At 44.5% G+C, this 25,018-nt stretch overlaps 3 protein-coding genes and 1 non-coding gene across 12 annotated transcripts in view; 2 read left to right on the forward strand and 2 right to left on the reverse strand.

Moving 5' to 3' along the window:
• The window catches only part of LOC115107794 (multifunctional protein CAD-like), a 28,876-nt gene extending 28,286 nt beyond the window's left edge, over positions 1-590 (reverse strand). For 2 of the 3 annotated variants that reach the window (XM_029631442.2, XM_029631440.2), the window contains exon 1: positions 176-590. In XM_029631442.2, coding sequence (XP_029487302.2) covers positions 176-257 — 82 coding nt within the window. In that variant the 5' untranslated portion in view covers positions 258-590. The remainder of the gene's footprint in view (positions 1-175) is intronic. The other variant, XM_029631441.2, reaches the window with a different exon arrangement.
• Positions 591-773: 183 nt separating this feature from the next.
• Positions 774-3,148, reverse strand: si:dkey-221h15.4 (uncharacterized protein LOC563950 homolog). The gene is made up of 6 exons (XM_029631443.2): positions 2,480-3,148; positions 2,141-2,275; positions 1,925-2,024; positions 1,634-1,778; positions 1,417-1,542; positions 774-1,197 (listed from the first exon to the last, which is right to left on the reverse strand). Exons 1-6 carry the CDS (start codon positions 2,843-2,845, stop codon positions 1,029-1,031), a joined length of 1,041 nt encoding a protein of 346 aa, XP_029487303.1. The 5' UTR covers positions 2,846-3,148; the 3' UTR covers positions 774-1,028.
• Positions 3,149-3,441: 293 nt separating this feature from the next.
• Positions 3,442-3,513, forward strand: trnaa-ugc (transfer RNA alanine (anticodon UGC)). Its single transcript has one exon. It is a non-coding gene; the product is annotated as a tRNA-Ala (tRNA).
• Positions 3,514-10,697: 7,184 nt separating this feature from the next.
• Positions 10,698-24,985, forward strand: LOC115107798 (intraflagellar transport protein 172 homolog). Of its 7 annotated transcripts, none has more exons than XR_010460875.1 (10): positions 10,698-13,525; positions 13,649-13,726; positions 13,901-14,145; positions 14,229-14,360; positions 14,504-14,599; positions 15,656-15,705; positions 15,846-16,005; positions 16,403-16,488; positions 17,745-17,911; positions 21,784-24,985. XR_010460875.1 is itself a non-coding variant. In XM_065008796.1 (10 exons), exons 8-10 carry the CDS (start codon positions 17,889-17,891, stop codon positions 23,277-23,279), a joined length of 279 nt encoding a protein of 92 aa, XP_064864868.1. In that variant the 5' UTR covers positions 10,698-13,525; positions 13,649-14,145; positions 14,229-14,360; positions 14,504-14,599; positions 15,656-15,705; positions 15,846-16,005; positions 16,403-16,488; positions 17,745-17,888; the 3' UTR covers positions 23,280-24,985. The 7 variants fall into 7 exon arrangements, 3 of the variants coding, with proteins under 3 accessions (XP_064864868.1, XP_064864867.1, XP_064864866.1); XR_010460873.1 differs by having other exon boundaries at positions 10,698-11,453; positions 13,459-13,525; positions 13,649-14,145; XM_065008796.1 differs by having other exon boundaries at positions 13,649-14,145; positions 21,784-21,877; positions 23,118-24,985.
• The last annotated feature ends 33 nt before the right edge of the window (positions 24,986-25,018 follow it).

A 25,018-nucleotide genomic window follows, 5' to 3' on the forward strand; every position in this document is an offset into this window, starting at 1 on the left:
CGGAACCGAAGACGGATGGGTGAAGAGCTGCTTTTAGCTATAAAATTTGACTTTGTGGGTAACCTATAGCTATCAGTCAGAATATAAAAGATTATATCATTATATTAAACTGAGCTAGTTATACAGATGTTGCGAATCAATGGGCCAATTTGCCTTCTCATAAAATACGACTTACCAACTTCACCAGACACCGACGCATTTGCCCCGAAAAGGCGTCCCTTGAAGGTGGTCCCATCTTCTAAAATCAGGGTTGCCATTTTTTTTTTAATAAAAAATGTCAATACTGTAATTGTGCAGAATGAACGCAATTTTTGATTCAATTATGGAAAGCAATAATCAGCTTTTTGGTCTGATGGATGCTTCAGTTCCGCAATGCTTGCCCACGTGAAACACGTTGGTCAGATGCTAATGAGGATGCAAGAGCAAAAAATAACAATAATAATTGAAAATTGACTATGTTAAAACTAAGACAAATTATGTTATTTTCAAACAAAAGAAAGCGTTAAATGCGTCGAAATGTTGTATTTCGAAGGCTGAACGTTGGATCCACACTGCTCAGCACGCCGCCTTAGCAGTGTGGAACTTTTTCAGCGTCCTCGCCGTGGTTACATAGAGCGTAAAAACGAGCGTAAGCACGTTTAAGGAGGGGACAATCTCAAAGGGCTGGCTTTTGCGCCTTTGAAGACTGGCACCCAGAATCATGGCAATTAAGACATGCTGTTTGTTCAGTTGGCTCTGTTGATTCACTTCACACAATAGATCAAAGCATGAAATAATGTGAAGATATGTTTTTATTTAGCTCTGATAAACATTCTCAAAATAGGCTATTTGCATACAGTGTCATTGCCTGCCTGCCTCTGGTGATTTCAAGAAATGTGTGTAGGCTAGTCTAATGTACACTTTACTTACTTATGAATATCTGTATGTATGATGGATTGTTTGACAAATTACCTGACCCCCATTCAACACCTCCTTTACAAAGTCCTCTTAAAAGATGCAATACTGCAGTAGTTTTCTTCTTATATTAGCTAGTTGTGATAGACTATTGCATTCTGTGGTTCACCAATGCTGTCGTATCTTTGGCGCAGAGGCTTTTTGTATGGCAGAATGGGCACTGGGACTCCCCTGAATCGATCCATTAAATCCAATCCTCCAAAGAAATTCACCAAGATGATGCCCAACTTGGCTGGCATGAAGCTGAAACAAAAGAAAATGCACTTGAGATCAATAAGGTGACTATTATAAAGTAACTCAGTGGTAGAGACTTCAAAACTTTAAATGATCCCTCTGCGACAGGTGTCATTAAATGTGGCCTATCAATCCCTGGATTCAGTGACTGACCATTGAGCTTCTGATACAAGAGAAAGGCCTTGGGAAAATGAAAAGAGACGACTGAGGTATGGAACTAATGTCTACCTTTTTAATGCCATGAGGAAGTACAGACTGGAGGGTAGCAGTAAATACATCTTCTCCCTCAGGATTGCATCCACAATCATCTTTGCTGCATCCCTCTTGTCCATGATGGGCAGAAAAGATGGCCACCTAAACAAGAAGGGAAAAGATAGAAATGACACTAGTATCATTATTGCCGGTTTTAGTTACCTGGGGGGGCAATCATATAGGGATAGCTTACTTTGTCTGACATCCTCCAAACATGGTTGTGTTGATCAAGTAAGGACATACTATAGTAGTTTTGACCCCCTCCTTCTTGAGGACAAGCATCTCTAAGGCAATGGATTCAGCAAATCCAACAGCTGCAAACTTGCTGGCACAGTAGTCTGTCAACAAAAAATGTTTATGTTATAACAAAGTCAGAAAATTATTATTACATTCTGTGGAGTAACACTACGGATAGAAGCTAATATTGTTGTGTTTCAGGGCTCACTCCAAATAGTGTAAATGACCCACATGAAGATTCACCCACCTGCTAATCCGTTCATAGCAAACAGTCCTCCATGACAGGCCACACACACAAGATGCCCATGGTTCCTGGACATCATAGCAGGGAGGAAAGCCTTGTATGTCTGTACAGATTCATGTCAGAGAGAAATGTATGGATCATCATACAGGATACAGATCAACTCTTAAATAAGGTTTAAATAGTTTTGTTTGCCTCTCCAGAAATTACAAGCTCAATTACCCAGAAGTGAGCAGCGACATTGACCCTCAGTGTTCTGTCCACCAGGTTGTCTGGGGCCTCTGTGAAGGTGTACTTTCCTGTCACTACTCCTGCATTATTCACCAAGATGGAAACATCCCCCACCTCCCTCTTTACCTGTTGAATCAGCAGGTGAGTCAAAGTGTACATCAAATCACACACAGTGCTTGGTGGATAAGGTACTTTTTCTCCTGTTAAACATAATATGACCAATTACACACAGTGTTCACATTATTATACACATTATTGTGCACATTTAAAAAGTTGACTGTCCTAAAAGTTATCTCAGCTTTCATTCAAACATAGAACAAACCACCTTACCATGTCTGCAACTTTATACACCTCAGTCCGTCGACTGCAGTCACAAGCATAGGCATAGACACGTATGTCCAGTATCTGGCGAAGTTCCTTGGCTGTCTCATCAAGAGCTTCCCAGTCGACGTCCCAAAGGACCAAGGTAGCCCCACGACGACCCAGCTCCTTGGCTATCAGTTTGCCAATACCATTGGCTGCCCCTGTTACCAACACTATTTCCCCTTCCACGTCCTTCCTGGGTGGCTGGATGAACAGACGCACAAGGGCCTCAAAAAGGTAAAAGATTGCTCCAATAATGAGCTCAAAAAAATCCTTTATGTAACACAAATTTAATAGAAAGCCCTCGAAACACTGGATCAGTTGGTTGTGCATATTTGCTGGGCTGACCCTCTTACTACAATATTTTCTTCCCCTTTAAAAAGTCTCTAGGTGATATCTTCAAATTGCTCTAAGAATTTATTGATCCGTTTATTCAAAGTCTCGTAACATCATGTCCCTCTCTCTGATTAGACTCAGATGTCCCGCCCCTGTCCTAATGTCAAAGGCTGTCATATGAGTGTTTTATTTTTGTTCTCTCATATCTGCTGTGTCACGTTGGTGTTTGACCTGTCACCTAGTAGTCAGTGGACATTTGTTATGAAGATCATTTTAGATTGGGTTAATGTTAGCAGGCCTATGACAGCCCTATTACTGTTCATTAACGTTACTACCACTACCATTAGTAATAGTTGTAGCTACTGCAGTCACTACCATTACCGGGAAATATATAGTATAGCCTTGTAGACCTAGTAGCAACTAAATACTATGCCGACAGAGCAACAATTATGTTTACCCTAATTAAAACGTATTTAACGACCATAAATCCGTCTGCGGGCAAATAAATATGCACTTAATTCATATTTTGTAATTAATTTCGTATTGTGGCATAACTGTAGTGTACTGGTTTATCCGCATCATATCGCAGGGATGGGGATGTAGCTCAGTGGTAGAGCGCATGCTTTGCATGTATGAGGCCCCGGGTTCAATCCCCGGCATCTCCAGTGAGGATTTTTTGCAATTCGATAACACTGGCACATGTTTTTTATTTGATCCGTTTAGCTTTGCTATGTTTGACAAATATTTTACAAGTCCGAGCTCCGGATATTTTCGTGTGTTAGGAGTTACTGCAGGGTTTCCCAAGCTCGGTCCTCGAGACCCCAAGGTGTGCACGTTTTGGTTTTTGCCCCTAGCACTACTGAGCTGATTCAAATAATCAACTAATCATCAAGCATTGATCATTTGAATCAAGTGTGAAGTGTTGGTGCAAAAAACGTGCAGCCCTTGGAGTCCCGAGGACCGCGCAAACTCTGCTGTAGTGGGTTATAGTCCGTGCTTCATTGAATTTTAGCCGGATCATCTCCCCCCTGCCAGAATCCCCCCTCTAATTTCTTAAATTTTGTGGCTAGAGTCAAATACTTTCTGTGGCACACATCAGAGTAAAATACTTTCTATAGAACAAACTTCACATAGACAACCGAAATTAATAATTCATGTATGTGTGTTATATTAAACATAGAGGAGGGAGTAAAATGCTGGCAAGCAATAAACATTTCAGAACAACTATGGCTGAATTTTTATCCTTGCACTTTCAAAAATACTAGTCGAATAAGACATGTGAGATATTTATTTATAGACTAATACAAATCAGTAGCGGATTTAGGTACGGGCGACATGAGTAGCCGACCTTGCCGGGGTACGCACAGGGCGCCATACAAGCTAGAATCGCCACATACACTTGAAACAAATAGCAAAACCGAAAACTGCAGACAAAAATGCTTTCTGCTACTAAGATCAGTGAAATGTAGGCTAAATAGACAAAGGAGTGAAAAGCAGACTCTCAACTACAGTAGCAAGCAAGTCGCAGCAAGGAACAACGCGAAGGGAGGGAGCATTTTGTCAGGGGGGAGATTTTCGGCACCACACCAGCACCTCACCGTTTTGAACTGTTTCGTTCCGGATCCTACTTGTCCGGATCCGGTACCGCTCATGGCATGAAATATAAGTTTTACTTTTTGCAATGTAAAAATGTTAATAAAAGCGATCAAAGTTAATTCATACATCTTCTTTTTTTTAAGCATACCGTGAGAAAGTATTCCGGATAGTAGTTAACTAGCTAGATGTTTACATATGAAACAGTTTAGCTTCCGTCCCTCTCCTCGCCCCAATCCGGGCTCGAACCAGGGACCCTCTGCACACAACAGCACACGAAGCATCGTTATCCATCGCCCCACAAAAGCCGCGGCCCGTACAGTGCAAGGGGAGCAACTACTTCAAGAGCTCAGAACGATGACGTCACCAATTGAAACGCTATTAGCGCGCACCCCGCTAACTAGCTAGCCATTTCACATCGGTTCACATCATGCACTTTTGATATCCCGCTCTGGAGTATCCCTGCAGTCATGAATAAACAGAATATTCCTGAAATCTGGACACTGACTGTAGGCGTATAACCTCTCACGTGTAACACTGTGTAATAACCTATACTATTAACTCATGCAGAATTGTGCATTTATTGCAGTAAAATGATACAATATTTATACACCAATGATATGCGAAAGTGAGCCCGTGCAGACCGCGAAAAACAACAGTAAACGGGATAAAATGTTACATGCCACAGTAGCATATCCCATCTAAAATCAGCATATCCCAGGCATTTTATCCGGGTTTCTCATAACTGGGATCCATGCCTTTTCGGTTTATTACGGGATATGCTTACATGTGTTACAACATATGTCAACGACAAAAATAATTATGGGATAAACGACAAAAATAATTATAATGGGATATCGGTGTGTATGTAAACGTGATCAGTTTAACCTGTTTGAGACCAATGCATGGACATAGCTGTGTGAGAAGCGCGCCTGTATCTCTCACAGAACCAGTGGCGGGGCCCCACCTGTTTGGATCCCCACACCTTTAGGTAAAATATATTCTCTATATATGTATTTATTTTTATTGTGGGGGCTTGCCTGTTTTGCTTGTTATTTTGGCATTAATACGTGTAACATATCAGTTAGCAAACCATGTAAAAAATATAAAAAATAAGTGTAAATGAGTTAAAGCAGCATACAAACATGGTCTCTTTTTTGCTTTCTTGAGTAAGGCACCTCCGAAAAGCAGGTGTTTGAGCCTAGCTCAGTGCTTTCTGTGGTGGTGGTGGGGCTAGCAAGCAGAAAATACAGAGCGTTGCACCGGATTGGCTAAGTTTTCTGTCACTCATGGGACAGTAGGTCATCCCCAATTCTAAGGTTAGAGCTAGAACGTTTTTGCCCCTTGGGTTCTGCCACAGATAGAATGACATCAAATCACGTTATATATACAGTCGCTTTGTGTAACGAGTGCGCTGAGAGCCGGGAAGCAAGTTCAGGGAGTGAGTGTTTTAATAAATAAATAAAACAAACAAAGAACACGAACCACAAACAATGCATCGACACGAAAACAGCATCAATACCACCAGAGGAATGAACCAAGAGGAGTGACAGATATAGGGAAGATAATAAAGGAGGTGTGGAGTCCAGGTGAGTGTCATGAGGCGAGGCGATGGTGACCGTTGTGCGGGATAATCAGCAGCCTGATGATCTAGAGTCCGGAGAGGGAGTACACTTGACACTTTGATTGGACTGATCATGTCAACATCGTACTTTCAGTCGTCACCATGACTCAAATCGACAATCAAATCCTTGTCATATGAAGAGAAATTAGAGGTAAGCGTCTCGGTGCTCATCGGCTATTGGACGTAAACATTACACAACAAGTTGGAAATCGCAAATTCAACAATGGGTGGTTTGGGAAGGAATCAGTGGCTAGCTGTGAGTTCAAGACAACTGAGAACTCCGGACAAACGAGCTTCGACCGGGAAAATACGATTTGAACGGACATTCAACTCATCTTTCTCTTTGATGACAAAATGTGCCCAAGAAGGACCGCCGCGCCACTTTCCTGTTTAAGCACATCACGATGTGAGTCCATAAATGTCCTAAATCCTGCTTCATAAATGTATATATGATGCCAGAGAGATATGTAACATTATACTGTAGCTAAAGTAATACTAAGTGTATGTTGTGTAGTAAGCTGTTAGTAGCCCATGTGCCTCATCCATTAAATTGGTCTATTTTCACCAACGCGGTATTGTAAACACATTGTACGTGGCCAGTATGTGCTTGTTTGCCTATAACCTGTTGTAGAGAAACGTAATCATCAAATATTGTAAGAGCTTTCATTGTCTGCTTATGTAAGAACGGCCCATGTTCTGAATTCTGTCGCTATACATTTAAAACAAATCTACATTTTGAAACATTTGTGTAAAACCATGTGAGGTATAAATGGACAATCTAAAGGGTGTGCAATGTGTGTCTATGCCATCGGGTTAGCTACAACCAGTTTTGAAAGTGTTTGGAGTAATGGTTAAAGAGCTATTGAAATTTGAAAAATGTGAATTGTCACTGTTGACGGTCCCTAACTGCTGTTGGTGGACGTAAAGAAAACTACAGGCGTATATCTGTCGAATATCCAACCTGAAACTGTCTTTACCTCTTAACAGTTTGTGGGCACCGTTTGTCACCGTTATAGTGCAAGTAATGTATTGTTTCGTGCTGTGTTGTTGCTTTGCTGGCACGCATCCCTCCAATTTTTGTTTGTTTGCCCCACCAAGATGTACATGCTAAAATTGCCACTGCACCAAACTAGAACAAGATTAACTTTTTACATGATCTCTCTCTGCTCCAATTCTGTAGATATGAGCCTGCACCTCATCTCTCCTGCGTTGTACTTCATCATTTCTTTCCGTAGAGTCATATCCGCGTGAAGTGGGCTAGTAGGCTACCAGAATATTTGATCAACTTTAAAATAAAGTCAAATCAAATCAGTTTATTTGTCACTTGCGCCGACTACAACAGGTGTGTAGACCTTACAGTGACATGCTTACTTACAGGCTCTAACCAATAGTGCAAAAAAGGTGTTAGGTGAACAATAGGTAAGTAAAGAAATAAAAAGAGTAAAAAGACAGGCTATACAGTAGCGAGGCTATATACAGACACTGGTTAGTCAGGCTGATTGAGGTAGTAGGTATATGGTTGAAGTGACTATGCATATATGATGAACAGAGAGTAGCAGTAGCGGGACACAATGCAGATTAGCCAATGTGCGGTAGCACCTGTTGGTTGGCCCAATTTAGGTAGTATGTACATGAATGTATAGTTAAAGTGACTATGCATATATGATAAACAGAGAGTAGTAGTAGTAGCAGCAGCGTAAAAAGAGGGGTGGGGGCACACAATGCAAATACCTGTTCAGGAGTCTTATGGCTTGGGGGTAAAAACTGTTGAAGTCTTTTTGTCCTAGACTTGGCACTCCGGTACCGCTTGCCATGCGTTAGCAGAGAGAACAGTCTATGACTGGGGTGGCTGGGGTCATTGACAATTTTTAGGGCCTTCCTCTGACACTGCCTGGTGTAGCGGTCCTGGATAGCAGGCAGCTTAGCACCAGTGATGTACTGGGCCGTACGCACGACCCTCTGTAGTGCTTTGCGGTCCGAGGCCGAGCAATTGCCGTTCCAGGCAGTGATGCTCTTGATGTTGCAGCTGGAGAGCCTTTTGAGGATCTCAGGACCCATGCCACATCTTTTTAGTTTCCTGAGGGGGAATAAGCTTTGTCGTGCCCTCTTCACGACTGTCTTGGTGTGTTTGGACCATTCTAGTTTGTTGTTGATGTGGACACCAAGTAACTTGAAGCTCTCAACCTGCTCCACTACAGCCCCGTCGATGAGAATGGGGGCGTGCTCTTTTTCCTGTAGACCACAATCAGCTCCTTCGTCTTGGTTACGTTGAGGGATAGGTTGTTATTCTGGTACCACACGGCCAGGTCTCTGACCTATTCCCTATAGGCTGTCTGGTCGGTGATCAGGCCTACCACTGTTGTGTCGTCTGCAAACTTAATGATGGTGTTGGAGTCGTGCCTGGCCATGCAGTCGTGGGTGAACAGGGAGTACAGGAGGGGACTGAGCACGCACCCCTGTGGAGCTCCAGTGTTGAGGATCAGCGTGGCAGATGTGTTGCTACCTACCCTCACCACCTGGGGACGGCCCATCAGGAAGTCCAGGATCCAGTTTCAGTGGGAGGTGTTTAGTCCCAGGATCCTTAGCTTATTGATGAGCTTTGAGGGTACTATGGTGTTGAACACTGAGCTGTAGTCAATGAATAGCATTCTCACGTAAGTGTTCCTTTTGTCCAGGTGGGAAAGGGCAGTGTGGAGTGCAATAGAGATTGCATCATCTGTGGATCTGTTTGGGAGGTATGCAAATTGGAGTGGGTCTAGGGTTTCTGGGATGATGGTGTTGATGTGAGCCATTACAAACCTTTCAAAGCACTTCATGGATGTGAGTGCTATACTGGTCTGTAGTCATTTAGGCAGGCTGCCTTTGTGTTCTTGAGCACAGGGACTACGGTGGTCTGCTTGAAACATGTTGGCATTACAGACTCAATCAGGGACATGTTGATAATGTCAGTGAAGACACCTGCCAGTTGGTCAGCACATGCCCGGTGCACACGTCCTGGTAATCCGTCTGGCCCCGCAGCCTTGTGTATGTTGACCTGTTCAAAGGTCTTACTCACGTCGGCTACAGAGAGCGTGATCACACAGTCGTCCGGAACAGCTGATGCTCTCATACATGGAGTCGGTGATGTATGATTCAATCTTAAACTTGTATTGACTCTTTGCCTGTTTGATGGTTCGTCGCAGGGCATAGCAGGATTTCTTGTAAGCTTCCGGGTTAGAGTCCCGCATCTTTAAAGCAGCAGCTCTACCCTTTAGCTCAGTGCGAATGTTGCCTGTTATCCATGGCTTCTGGTTGGGGTATGTACGTACAGTCACTGTGGGGACGATGTCCTCAATGCACTTATTGATAAAGCCAGTGACTGATGTGGTGTACTCCTCAATGCCGTCGGAAGAATCCTGGAACATGTTCCAGTCTGTGAAAGCAAAACAGTCCTGTAGTTTAGCATCTGCTTCATTTGACCACTTTTTATATACCGAGTCACTGGTGCTTCCTGCTTTATTTTGGCTTGTAAGCAGGAATCAGGAGGATATAGTTGTGGTCGGATTTACCAAATGGAGGGCGAGGGAGAGCTTTGTACACGTCTCTGTGTGTGGAGTACAGGTGATCTAGAATCTTTAGTAAAAACAAGCGAGAGAGGCTTTAGGCAAGAACACATCGGCCACCACCAGCAAGTGAACTACTCATCATTGGGTGAGTCAGTGACACTGAAAAATGTTTTTAGGACTAATTTCCCTCCTGGTATTGTAGCCTACAATATGTGCATCTCCACACACCTAGACCTAGGCCCTCCATACTCAACCGGCGGATCGGATCCGTACCCAGGACATGGTAAAAAATACTTTACTTGCTTGGGCTTTGACCCCTGGTATCATATAAACACAAATTAAATATGGAAGAATGCAATGAACTCAAGGAAATTGCCCCATGCAAAATGTGGACAATCTGCTTTAAAACTGCAACATTTTCTCTCTGCCAACTAGAGTGGTGTGTACAGGTTAGGATTTGTTACTACGCTGATAAATTACATTATATATCTGGACCTTTGCCACCTATGAAATTTGTGACTGGACCTCAAATAGTAGTTGAGCACCTCAGGCCTAGGCTATTGATGGATTTAATCTGTGCAGTATTAAAAAATATAGTCTCCAGTCATGGAAAATGTCTTTGAATTGCTTTTAAATTCCTTTATAAAATACCAACATTTTCTGGGATCCTAGAGTACTAAAAATGTAACCCATTTGTGTCACTTGCTCTATGCCTGCTCTATGCCACTACTCAAATGCGATGATGATGATATGCATTCAATGCTTTTCAATAAAGGGGATTTTTTTTGTCTCATGCGTTCCTTGTACACCAGACCCCCCTCGTTCCCGAACCTCCGGATTTACAAATAAAAGCACTAGTTATAGTGGGTAGCGCACAAAAGTAAACCACGATCGTCCGGTCTAATTACTCGTGTTTTTTCCTACCTTGTATTATTTTTGTGTGCAATATTGATTACAGCATGTTGGGTTTGAACGGAGTTAGCAAGAAAGGGATTTCACTGTATTTATGCACGTGAGATTAAAAACGGAAAATTTGAACACGCCCACGTACGTGCCAGACAACGGTAACCAGGGAGGACGGATGTTTACCAAAATGTCTGCCTCCCTTGTCACTCAGTCTACTTAACGTCAACAGCAATAATTTAGGGATCATATTTAATTTTCTAACGATTTCACATTACAGCAGTTACACAGATTATTCTAGATTTTAACCATGCGACTAAAACATCTGAATACCCTTTTAACGGCCGCAAACATGACCGTTACTAGCTAACATTAGCCACCAGGTCTAGCTAAAGTTAACGTTAGCAAACGTTACTGTACGTAACGTTAATGCTTTGATGACTAACGTTAGCTTGCTGCTAGTTAGCTCTGTCTAGTATCTAGCTAGACTTAGTATGTGTCCTTAACTAGCTAGCTAACTAGCTTTTTTTTAGTAGCTAACTTATGTCAATTTTATTCAACGGATGACCCAGGGACAGTGTCTGTGTGTAACGACGTTAGGCTTTTTGGTGTGGCTCCAGAGACCGTATTGAAGAACACTGTCAAATCAAAGTTTATTTGTCGCGTACACAGATTGGAAGATGTTAAAGCAGGTGTATCGAAATGCTTAACAGTATGTTTCTAGCTTCAGCAGTGCGTTATGTGCCGGGTTCACTGAGGGTACAGCTAGCGTCGTGTGAAGTATACTGACATGTTATCCAATTTGTGGTCCATTTACCACAGGAGGGAGCTACCAAAGTGACTTGTATGATATGGGCACCGAATTATATAAAATGTGCTGTATGCACTGTGGACAGAGGTGTAAAGGGATAAGTTCTCTACTAAGCCTGCTGACTCTAAGGTGAGTTATCACCACCATTGTCGTTTGACTATCACATGTTATACTCACATCAATTACATACACACCACTTTGTCAGGTCAGTTTGATACCGGAAGCTTTTCCCTGAAATGCTCAACTGAAGCTGTGTCTGATCGAGTGATAATGTTGTGATATTTATTTTATTTAACTAGGCAAATCAATTAACAACAAATTCTTATTTACAATGACTGCCTACACTGGCCAAACCCGGAGGTTGCTGGGCCAATTGTGCGCTGCCCTATGAGACTCCCAATCACGGCCGGTTGTGATACAGCCTGGATTAAAACCAGGGTTTCTGTAGTGACGCCTCAAGCACTGAGATGCAGTGCCTTAGACCGCTGCGCCACTCGGGAGCCCAACCTTCTTGCAGTATGGAACGAAGAGCTATGTTGTCTCAAGACAAAGATGATTGTGGACTACAGGAAAAGGAGGACCGAGCATGCCCCCATTCTCATCGACAGGGCTGCAGTGGAGCAGGTTGAGAGCTTCAAGTTCCATCACCAACAAACTAACATGGTCCAAACACACCAAGATAGTCGTGAAGAGGGCACGACAAAGCCTATTCCCCCTCAGGAGACTGAAAATATTTGGCATTGGTCCTCAGATCCTCAAAAGGTTCTACAGCTGCACCATCGACAGCATCCTGACTGGTTGCATCACTGCCTGGTATGGCAACTGCTCGGCCTTCGACCGTAAAGCACTACAGAGGGTAGGGCGAACGGCCCAGTTCATCACTGGGGCCAAGCTTCCTGCCGTCCAGGACCTCCATACCAGGTGGTGTCCGAGGAAGGCCCTATAAAATGACCCCAGCCACCCTAGTCATAGAATGTTCTCTCTGCTACTGCACGGCAAGTGATACCGGAGCGCCAAGTCTAGGTCCAAGAGGCTTCTAAACAGCTTTTACCCCCAAGCCATAAGACTCCTGAACATCTAATCAAATGGCTACCCAGACTATTTGTATTGCCCCCCCCCCCCCCCTTACACCACTACTACTCTCTGTTGTCATCTATGCATAGTCACTTTAATAACTCTACCTACATGTCGCCAGCAGCATACCACCTTGCATACAACTGCTGGCTTGCTTCTGAAGCTAAGCAGGGTTGGTCCTGGTCAGTTCCTGAATGGGAGACCAGATGCTGCTGGAAGTGGTGTTGGAGGGCCAGTAGGAGGAGGAGGGTGCCGTCTTTCGGATGGGACGTTAAACGGGTGTCCTGACTCTCTGAGGTCATTAAAGATCCCATGGCACTTATCGTAAGAGTAAGGGTGTTAACCCCGGTGTCCTGGCTAAATTCCCAATCTGGCCCTCAAACCATCACGGTCACCTAATAATCCCCAGTTTACAATTGGCTCATTCATCCCCCTCCTCTCCCCTGTAACTATTCCCCAGGTCGTTGCTGCAAACTTACCTGGTAAAATAAAGGATCAATTCAAAAATAAACATGTACATACTACCTCAACTAACCGGTGCCCCCGCACATTGACTCTGTGTCGGTACCCTCCCTGTATGTAGTCTCGCTATTGTTATTTTACTGCTTCTCTTTAATTACTTGTTACTTTTAACTCTTATTCTTATCCATATTTTTTTGAAACTGCATTGTTGGTTAGGGGCTCGTAAGTAAGCATTTCACTGTAAGCTCTACACCTGTTGTATTCGGCACATGTGACTAATACAATTAGATTTGTCAAGGCCATGGCATTTTCTCCCGACTCAACAAAAATTGCCATTGCCCAAACTGATAAATTATGTTATGTCTACAAAATCTAAGAGGAATGGTAAGCATAACTTCATACTTCTCATAGTTGTATTTTGGCTGGGTTTTAATTCACAGTTGACCGACCTGTAGCCTCTCCTTGTATCAATTGTGATGCATCCTTCTTATCCCTCACACAGGGGTGAGAAGGTAATCTGCAACAAATTTGTAAAGACTGTAAATTATCTTATTTTAATCAACAACATTCAAATTAAACACATTTCATCCTGTTTCAGAGTGCTTTGACATGTTTGTTATGGCCCGGCAGAACATGCAATCGTTTTTGGTTTAACTGAGGGAAAGGTGTGTAAACATTTACACAATCTTTTAAAAATTTATTGACAGCATTTTTTTTTATTAACAAAGTTCAATGATTTTTCTGAACATTGTGTTGGATCTTGACATGTTTTGTTTGCTTCCTCTCAGGTTCACCTTGCAAACACAAAAACAAACAAGTCATCTACAGTCTACGGAGAAGATTCCTACGTTGTCTCGTTGACAACAGTGTGCTCTTGTTCTTTATTTCAACCTTTTCACTCAAAGTTGTAATCTGGTGGTGATCACAATAATAGTGAACTCCTCTCTGTATACTGTCTCTGGTTCACAGTTGAAACCGTATCAGGTAGATGTGCATTGATGCATGTTGTGTATTGATGTGCATGTCTCATCTTTTTGCAGGGTAAATTGTTGACCCACCCTTGCCAAACCATATGCCCTGGCATGGGGAGCCAACAGCATCATAGTGGCTGGATGTGACAAGAAGATAGTGGCCTATGGCAGGGAAGGTCACATCCAGCAGACTTTTGACTACAGCCGAGGACACGCTGAGAAAGAGTTCACTGTGGCCACTAGCCCCGGTGGACAGTCTGTGGTCATCGGTAGCTATTACTGGTCAGTCTTCATTTTGATACATCATCATTCAGGTAATAAGCATGATAATACAACCTCATACAGTATCTTACATTGCTGGGAAGTTCTTCTGGGTGATAAATTGTTTTGTTCAAAGTCTTCAACTGGGGTCCTCTGAAAGGAGCATGGGACGAAGCATCCCCCAAAGAGATTCCAAACCTGTACACCATCACTGCCTTGGCCTGGAAGAAGGACGGCTCACGCCTCTGTGCAGTTAGTAACCATACACGTACGAACACACCTGTTACGCACACCCCATGCCATAATTGATTTAGCTCTGAAAGTACTGTAGAAAGTAGGCTACACGTTGCCTTTCAGAGCTTTTTGTAAATTAAACTTAATGAACGTGTTTTTGTCAATCCGTGTGTTCAGAGTACACTGTGTGGCGGAGTGGAACAGTTTTTCTGCTGCCTTTGGAGGAGCATCTACAAGAACAAATTTGAGATGACTTATGAGGGACTGAGTCAGGTACATTGTGATATTCACCGCCTTCACTGCTTTTCACATCACCCTCTGTGGACTCAACAGTTCTTCTTAGCCATGTCACTTAATTCCTTGCGGGTGTCACACCAGCCTTGGCTTTGGATCCCCCCCCTGTCCAACTCAGGTGTTTGGCATTGCAGGCCTTCTTGCTGCTGGCAAACGCCCTTCACTCATTAACCCATGGTCTCGTCATCATTACACACACCTGGTTCCAATCTCCACGCTAGGTCTCGTCCTGCATTTATTTAGATATATGTGTGTGTATATATATATATATATATATATGAATGAGAGAGGGGGCTTTAATAAACTCAGTAGTTCTAAACCTGCGACTGCCAACTCCTCTCTACGCCTTTGTCAGTGGGTTTGTGGCTCAGTCTATCTAACTGAACATTGTCTCTCCAGGTGATTGTAAAGAACCTGTCCACAGGTTATAGAATAGAAGCCACTTCCTGTTTTGATTTTCCTCAGGGTTTCTCCTGCAATATCAGTTCTGTTATACTCACAGACAATATTTTGACAGTTTTGGAAACTTTAGAGTTTTCTATCTAATACTAAAAATAATATGCATATATTAGCAACTGAGACTGAGGAGCTGGCCGTTTACAATGGGCACCTTTTCATCCAAGCTACTCAATACTGCCCCTGCAGCCATAAAAAGCTAAAACACTTAAGTACTAGAAAATACATTTAATTGCCCTCGCTGACTGGTGTCTATTGTAGGCCACCATCCCCTCTATGCGACGTCTCAACATTACAGCTGGAACAATAACCGTGTAACCAAGGGTTATGGATGAAGTTCCAAGGACCTGTTTTAAAAAGTTCTAATAAGAAGTTTGAGGGCTGTCAGGATTCAGTCTGCTAATATCTGGTTAATTGTGAGTTTAAGGAGCCTTCCTATGCTGGAGTGCTGATGTTGAAAATGACATGTAGTAATAATAATAATACGCCCTGGCTGCAGGTATGTGTGTAAAGCAGGGAGTGTCGCCCACCGCACCTCACCCCAGGTGAACAAAGACCCCTCTGCTCTTCTTTTTTCAGATGGCAGGGCTCCCAGGGGGAATGAGAAATTCTTCTTTGAAAATGAAATGGTACAATTCCCAGTTTTGGCTTTGTCTGCAGTTTTTATGTGTTATTGTGAGGAGTTTTCAGCCACTGCTATCCCCATTTATGAATAAGAAAATACCTGTCATGCACCTGTTAACTGGCTGTCATTGCTTCTTCAACATAGGAATTCTGAATTGTCTCAGAGTAGGGAGTCAGCTGCTGACTGTGATGTGTTGTCAGCTGTGTATGATTTGCAACACTGGGGCGCTGATGCTGGTGGAGTACGGCAGCAACAACATCCTGGGATCAGTGAGAACTGAGTTCATGAACCCACATCTCATCTGGTTGGTGTTCACCCATTTTCCTTCTAATGCATATTATATAATAGAAAGCAGTTTATGAATTTTTCTAATCACTTACTAGCACAGCCATATACCTTTTTTCCAGTCTACTACAGTAATGTTAAAAATGGTCACTAGGTGGTAGTGTTGAGCTTTGGTTGTACATGACAGTAAGGCATACTTAGTTTGAATGAATAAGAAGGATACGTCTTTTGCATAGAGCTGTCAAGACAGTTTTCAGTGGACAAAGTTAGTCATTACAAATCCATCCTACTGTATTTAGGCTGTCAAGATTGTCAGATTGGAGTTACTTCTGTGCTAATGTTTGGAGGTTCAGGCTGGTATTAACATTCTTCCTGAGCTCCCTGATCTTTCTGCCTCACACTGTCTGCATCTCTAGTGTTTGTCTCAATGAGCGCAAACAGAATGGAGTTGAAGACAGCAACAAGTTAGCCTACCTGATTGACATCAAGACCATTGCCATTGGTAAGTGTGTTTGTGGAAGGTGATGCTATGAATATGTATGATGCAGAGAGTATGCTCCCTGAGACCGAGGACATAAAATCATGACTTCTGTGCTGCAGAAATATATTTTTTCAGGTTAAGCCAAGGTTGACTGGGGTGCTTGTTGACTAACTTTAATTCTCAGGCCAAAAATACATGGTCTTTTGTATTTCCAGAAGTGTAAAATAGTAATAGCAGAGATAAAATAATCTATCTATTGAAGTGATTTGCAGCCAACTTGCCCGTGTGAAGTAACTGCTAAATCTTTGAACTAAGTGTTTGCAACCTTCACTCTCAGCCCCAGTTCCAGCCCAGCCCACCACTCTACTCTTATTGTAGATAGTGTCTAACACACAAAGATGCTGACTTGCCCCTTTTTGTGATGAATGATCCCCATTCATGTGGAGGCAGGCAGGTGCTGCTTCGAGCAACCTGGCCCCCACGTTGCTTTAGGTATTGATTAGGTAAACGACCGTTTGATTGTAGCGTGCCCACACCCTCCCCCTCTTCCCTCTCTTCCCTGGAGCAGCCTGAGACGCCGGGCCCTGTGAGGGCCGGTACAGAGAGATACTGAAACAAACGGGCATATGCCACTTTCTGAGAACGATGCCTTTCAATTAGGTGTTGACCCCACGGCGGTCCGGACATGCGAGGTGGCGAGCGGCTGTGTTAAGTCTGAATCACCGCCCAAGCAGCGCTGAGCTGAGCACCATCTGCCCGGTCCACTTCCTGTGCTAATTAAGTCCAGGGATGTCCTTCTGTCGGCTGCCGAGCTGTTTTTTATTTTTAGGTGGTGAAAATGAGAAGCAACCTCCATGCAATTTATTTCTCCCCCTTGAATGACAGGCGCAGTTATTTATTTCTCCCTCCCTCGCATTGTCAGTTGTGTACTTAACCTGCTCTGAAAGTGTAAATTGGAAAATGCTTTTTTAGCCATGTTTCTCGGAAGCTTAATTACAGAATAAAAGGAGAGGCAATGCCAGGCCTCTGTCAAATGATTTATGAGAGAATCATAGATGTGTTTGTTCGAGTGGATGGATGCTGACTGTGAACATTGCCGTATTCATATTTCATTATGTCTTTGTTCTGTTAGCCCATCAGTCACAACATATCTTTCATTTATCTCTTGTCTCTAGCAGATGGATAGATATATAATGTGGCTTTAAACGTGATACACCACCTCTCCCCTTAGTTCAATCACTCTGGAGTTGAATGTTTTCTCTCTCTCTCTCCCTCAGCCGCCCGTCAGTGATTGATACTATGCCCTACAGGCACAGCTCAGGTAATCTTCTCCCTCCCACTCACAGTGGATTTGGCTGGCGGTTACAACCTGGGAACCATCAGCCATGACTCCCAAGACTGACTTGTTGGAGCTCAACTAGATGGGGCGCAAGCTGCTTTACAGGTACAAGAAGCTGCGGGTGAGGCAGCAGCTCAAAGTAACGGGCTGCCTAGAGCTATGCCTGTTTGATGTGCTCTCTCTTGGGCAAAGGATGACAACCATTTTAATTGGGAATCCCTTTGGGAGCTTCTGACTGCGAAGTGACAAATTCTACTCATACATGGTGTAAAAAAAACTATTAAGAACACCTTCCTAATATTGAGTTTCACACCCCCCTTTTGCTCTCAGAACAGCCCAAGTCGTTGGTGTATGGACTCTACAAGGTGTCGAAAGCGTGTCACAGAGATGCTTGCCCATGTTGACTCCAATGCTTCCCACAGTTGTGTCAAGTTGGCTGGATGTCCTTTGGATGGTGAACTATGATACACATGGGAAACTGTTGAGTGTGAAAAACCCAGCAGCATTGCAGTTCTTGACGCAAACGTATGCACCTGGCACCAACTACCGTACCCTGTTCAAAGGCAAATATGTTGTCTTGCCCATTCACTCTCTGAATGGCACACAAACACAATCCATGTCTCAAGGCTTAAAAATCCTTCTTTGACCTGTCTCCCCTTCATCTACGCTGATAGAAGTGGATTTAACAAGTGACCTCAATACTGGATCATAGACTGTCCAGGTGAATCCAGGAGAAGGCTGTCTTGGAAAGGTGTTCACAATGTTTTGTACACTCAAGGGATGTTTTGCTATGGTTTAGAATTTGTTGTAAAGGACCCAGTAGACCTTGATTTCTAGTTTTGAAAGGTGCATTACTGCTGATTTGAGTTTCTTTGATTCCTTGCATCACTGTCCTCCCCCCCCCCCCACCCCCCCTCAGCTCCACCTGTATGATGTTGAGAGCAGCATTAAAACCACAGTGTTGAGTTTCTGCTCCTACTTGCAGTGGGTTCCTGGCAGTGACGTAGTGGTGGGCAAGAACAGAGGTGACCTGTGTGTGTGTGTGTGTTACAACATCGACAGCCCAGAGAAAGCCACCATGTCCCCCCTCAGGGTGAGAGAGGGAGGTCCTTGCCAACTCATGTGCTACTGTTCCCTCACAGTAGGCCAGCTGGCAAGGCCTAGCGTCACCTCGTGGGCTGGGCTGACTCCACTACTTTCTATTTATAGACCAGACCATGAAGTTTAGTACCCACTTCAACCCAATGTGACCGACTGTGAGCTGGTCTTCTTTTTACCCCCCCCAGCCATTCAGAAACATTCATTCCTTTAACAACAACAAAAATGGTTACCCCTTTTTCTCCCTAGTTTTGTGGTAGCCAATTGGTAGTTAGTCTTGTCTCATCCAGTTCGGACTAGGCGAAGGTTGAGACCCGTGTGTCCTCCGAAACGCAACCCAACCAAGCCACACTGCTTCTTGACACAATGCCCACTTAACCCGGAAGCCAGCCGTGTCGGCAAAAACATTGTACACCTGACAACCGTGTCAGCGTGCACTGCGCCCCGTCCGCCACAGGAGTCGCTAGTGCGTGATGTGACAAGGACATCCCTGCCTGCCAAACCCTTCCCTAACTCAGACGCTGGGCCAATTGTGCGCCGACCCATGGGTCTCCTGGACTCGAACCAGGATCTCTAGTGGCACAGCTAGCATTGCGTTGCAGTGCCTTAGACCACTGCACCACTCGGGAGGTCTATTCCTAATGCTTGTGTTCTCATTGTCCTCCACAGAGTGGCGCGGAGGTCTAAGGCACTGTATCTCAGTGCTAGAGGCGTCACTACAGAACCTGGTTAGATTCCAGGCTATCGCAACCGTCCGTGATTGGGAGTCCCATAGGGTAACGCACAGTTGGCCCAGCGTCGTCCTGTTTGGGGTTTATCCGGGGTAGGTCTAAATAAGAATGTATTCTTGACTGACTTGCCTAGTTAAATAAAGGTTAAATATTTGATTAGGCCTCGGAATGCAGAGCTATAAGGGCTGAGAATAGGGCTAATTTAGCATCTCGGATCACTACTGGCTGTAAGCGAACGAGTGTTGCGCGTTTTGAGAAATACTGGCTGCTGTATCCAAGGCTCAGCTGCGTAGTACGCAACTGAAGGAAGAAGATACAACCAATTTACTAGTTACAGCATCAGCGCGCCTCTGGAAAGGCAGCTTGTCAGTTACACCAGCGCGTCCCCTGAACGACAACGAAGAGGTAAGGTGAGAAGCCTGACCACCGGGACGGGGGTGAGAAGGTGATGAAGCGTACTTCATGAGCTGTAGCCGAAAAACTACTGGCATTTGGAAAGTTTGAGGTGAGGGAGAAAGTGTGATTGAACAAGTATTCCCATAGTTAAGTATCTTGCTAGCTGGATCGAATTCTCCGTAGCCAGAGAAATGTTGAGCAATGTTAGCCAATTTATCTGATCAAATAATTGAGTTTATGGTGTGAAAATGAGCTTGCTAATAAAGTCAGACAGATAACGTTACAACATCAGATGAGCTAACATTAGTAACCTAACCAATTCGCTATAGCATTGGAATGAAACAGCAGGTCTGGAACCCTCGACCTTCTAGCCCGAGGTAAAGCGCGCTCTCGACTGTGCCCCAAACGCATGTTCAAGCGGCAGAGTCGATATCCGCGTTTATAAACCCAGGGTCGTTACATTATTAACTGGTATACGACTCCTTGCCTTTCCTCAGATTATAACACATTAGTTGTTTACTGGACCCTGACAATCTGTGTGCATTTTAACTAGTTAACGAACTAACCACTATCTGTTAACACATGTTTTCCCTCTACAGTATGTGGTTAATTTTCAGAATGAAATGAGGTGAAAATGCTTGTTAAACAAGTGGATTCAGGGATCAGCTGGAGCTGGGCCTGTTTTAATCTGGGTGCCACTATTGGTGAATGGAACACCACACACTTTTCATTTTTCTCACTTTTTCTGGCACATTATAGAACAGATGTCCACAGGCAGAAAGTGTTCAATGTAATAATGTGCAGTGTAGCCCAAATATATTGTTTTTGTTGTGTTGAACTTGACAGTAAGACATGTGAGTGAGGGGGGAGTTATACTTTTTTTATACTCTAAGTTATTTTTGCACACATGTAGCCATGTGCACTTGATCAATGTCTATACTGGCCACTATAATAGAGCAAAAATACAATGCCTCTTTGATTATATTTCTACTTTAAGATGGGTTTTTTTCCCAGAGTGCAGTATTTATGTGTGGTCACAGGCATTCTATTATTAAGGCTGTCATGGTTAACTGCAATATTAGTGTATTGTTTATTTTCTCAAGACTTGAGTGCCATTTGCAGTAAAGTCTTGGCAACAAATAACATTGGATTGCTCTCTTTTCATTTTTTAGCTGTGTGTTCGGTTCACATTAACCTCTTTTACGCACAGAGACTGATCATGTAGATACATTCTTTGTTGTTTAAAACCTGCATTTCCCCCTAGCAGGGATTTATTGTTTGCATGTTTCAGTGAAGAAGGTCACCTTTTTGGGCCCTTACTAGTTTGCATCCCTGAAGAATGCAGTGGGTTTTTTGCAGTGCATGAAAGTGGCAGCTAGTGTCAAGAGATTATTACTATACTTGTTTCTGAATTGGTTTTGATTAGATCCCACATTGTGCAACATCCATGCAAGGGTGGAATTTGTGGGTTTAAAATGCAATTTTAATGCTATTTCGGTGTGCATTCCACCCATTTGGAAATAAATACCGTGTCCCCTATTTGAAGTGTATGAAGTCTATTTCAACAACCAGCACTTTTTTTTCTCTCAATATTTTTTGGGGGGGGTGGTCGAACTGTCACCGTATAGCTTCAAAACATAATGTGATTCTGTTGAATATGTTTTTACTTGTATTCTTTGTGGCTCTCTCCTGCTGTGTGTTGTCACTGGGAATCGTCCTGCTGTGTGACTCACGTGTGTGTGTCTTCCTCAGAGCCACAGCGTTCCTGGAGACTCTGGAGATGTCCTCAGTGGAAAACTCTGAGCAAACTGTCCCTGGAGGCCCACCAGCTCCACATCGCAGAGAGGTCAGCACAGTTGGGGGCCCCACACACACGCACACTCTCCATACATGCCATTGTGTGTCCCCCAGGGGTACTCAGCAAAACTAGGCTTATCTTCTAATGCAGTCTTTTCTATACCTCTGTTTTAAGTTGTGAAAAGTGACTTGTCTCCTGTGAAGATGTTTAGCTTAGAGGAGCCCCTCCCCTCAGTGGTTTTCTGAGCTGTGTGTGTGACTGGGGGGCAGAAATAGTAAAAAGCCAAGCAGCTCATCCAGAGCTGAGTTTACTCTGTAATACTCATGTAGAGAAGTCTTTCTCTTAATAGGACATTTTGCTTAAGCAAGCACCACCAGAGCAAGTTTTTGTCATTTTTCCCCTTTTTTTATGGGCATTTTCCTTCTATTTTTGGGGGGTGAAAGTTAGATTTCACTGTAGCATGGCATCAATAATGCGGCGAGATTTCGTTATGTATGGAGTTTGATTTGCATAATTGCAGGAAAAAGTTTTGTCCGGAGAGGAGAATGTAAATGGAGTGTGGTTTGCTAATAAGATGGCGAGCGCAGCTTTTTAGCGTGATGCAACTTCTCTGAAAGAGCTGGTAATACAGCCGGCCCAGGTTAAAGCCATTGAAACGTTCTTGTGTTTAGCCATGCTCCAGGGTTAAGGCTGTTGTTTTAGAGGTTTAAACGTTTATCTGTAAACATTTGATTTAGCTGCACCCTCATTGTCCCTTAAGCCATTTTTGTGTTTCTTTTAGGTGCTTTGCTGCCTTGGGGGATGTCTCAAGTTCGCTTTCTGAACGAGACTAAAAATATTGTTGTAGTGTATGTTGGTCTCTCCCCTTAGTAGTGTTGGAGGCTCTAGTTTGGGTCCACTTGAATGCTCTGTTGGAGGAAACCCAATCCAGGTGTTCCATCTGGGGGCTACAAGGCTGAGCCCTGGGTGTCAGTTGGGGCCCCTGTGTGGGTCTCTCTGGCCCCTGGAGTGTGGGCAGCAGCCACACTGGCACCCCCCCTCCCAGCCTGGCACCCCTGTCTGCTAGGCTGCTCCCTGGCTGGCCAGGCCATTCATTCAATCCATTACGTCACTCAACTCCGCTGAGTTACTAAACCCCAGTAATGCTTATCACACACACACCTGTTAGCCATTGTTGCAGTGGTCTGCTTGCTAATGCATAAGTCTGTACCAGTCTGCTAGAAAGGACATTCCATTTAGTTGATATTTAGTTGATATTACCTGTATGTGACACTTGTCTAATCTCCAGGGTGGTGATGGTACAGAGTTCTACCAAGTCAAAGCACGCCTTGCCATGCTGGACAAGAACTACAAGCTGGCAGAGTTGTACTATATGGAGCCGGTAAGAGAACATGAATCTGGAGAGTTTGGTCTGAGACTTTCAGAGACTCCCAGCCTCATGTATAATTAAGTGTGGTGTGCTCTGTACAATGCCATTGATGAGGTGCTGGAGATGTATCAGGAGCTTCACATGTGGGACGACTGCATCGCTGAAGCCAAGGTAAACCAGTACTAAGAGACTGTGGAGTAGCCAGTACTCAGGACTTAGTCTGTCTTCCCAGAGCTGAACAACCTGCGTCACAGCTACTACCAGTGGCTGATGGAGACCAACCAGCATGAGAAGGTTGGCGAGGTCAAAGAGGGGGAGGAGGACTTCATGGGCGTCGTCAACCTCTACCTCAAGGTGGGCTTACCAGTCAAGGCCGCCCGATTTGGCCGTGAGGAGCTGGTCTCCAACAGTGACATCCTCAGTAGAATCGCTGCTGCCCTCATCAAGGGAGAGTTCTATGAGGGGGTGGGTGTCATGATGGTTCTGCTCACACTGCCCTACCCTGTGCTCTGACCTCTTTCTCCCCTCTCTCTCCAGATGAAATCTCGCGTCTTGTGACGGCCGGCCGCCCAACAACCTGCCCGCTTGACCCTATTCCCTCCTCTCTTCTCCAGACCATTTCCGGAGACCTTCTCCCTTACCTCACCTCGCTCATCAACTCATCCCTGACCGCTGGCTACGTCCCTTCTGTCTTCAAGAGAGCGAGAGTTGCACCCCTTCTGAAAAAACCTACACTCGATCCCTCCGATGTCAACAACTACAGACCAGTATCCCTTCTTTCTTTTCTCTCCAAAACTCTTGAACGTGCCGTCCTTGGCCAGCTCTCCCGCTATCTCTCTCAGAATGACCTTCTTGATCCAAATCAGTCAGGTTTCAAGACTAGTCATTCAACTGAGACTGCTCTTCTCTGTATCACGGAAGCCCTCCGCACTGCTAAAGCTAACTCTCTCTCCTCTGCTCTCATCCTTCTAGACCTATCGGCTGCCTTCGATACTGTGAACCATCAGATCCTCCTCTCCACCCTCTCCGAGTTGGGCATCTCCGGCGCGGCCCACGCTTGGATTGCGTCCTACCTGACAGGTCGCTCCTACCAGGTGGCGTGGCGAGAATCTGTCTCCTCACCACGCGCTCTCACCACTGGCGTCCCCCAGGGCTCTGTTCTAGGCCCTCTCCTATTCTCGCTATACACCAAGTCACTTGGCTCTGTCATAACCTCACATGGTCTCTCCTATCATTGCTATGCAGACGACACACAATTAATCTTCTCCTTTCCCCCTTCTGATGACCAGGTGGCGAATCGCATCTCTGCATGTCTGGCAGACATATCAGTGTGGATGACGGATCACCACCTCAAGCTGAACCTCGGCAAGACGGAGCTGCTCTTCCTCCCGGGGAAGGACTGCCCGTTCCATGATCTCGCCATCACGGTTGACAACTCCATTGTGTCCTCCTCCCAGAGCGCTAAGAACCTTGGCGTGATCCTGGACAACACCCTGTCGTTCTCAACTAACATCAAGGCGGTGGCCCGTTCTTGTAGGTTCATGCTCTACAACATCCGCAGAGTACGACCCTGCCTCACATAGGAAGCAGCGCAGGTCCTAATCCAGGCACTTGTCATCTCCCGTCTGGATTACTGCAACTCGCTGTTGGCTGGGCTCCCTGCCTGTGCCATTAAACCCCTACAACTCATCCAGAATGCCGCAGCCCGTCTGGTGTTCAACCTTCCCAAGTTCTCTCACGTCACCCCGCTCCTCCGCTCTCTCCACTGGCTTCCAGTTGAAGCTCGCATCCGCTACAAGACCATGGTGCTTGCCTACGGA

This window comes from Oncorhynchus nerka, linkage group LG24, assembly GCF_034236695.1.
Source record: "Oncorhynchus nerka isolate Pitt River linkage group LG24, Oner_Uvic_2.0, whole genome shotgun sequence".
Lineage (NCBI taxonomy): Eukaryota > Metazoa > Chordata > Actinopteri > Salmoniformes > Salmonidae > Oncorhynchus > Oncorhynchus nerka.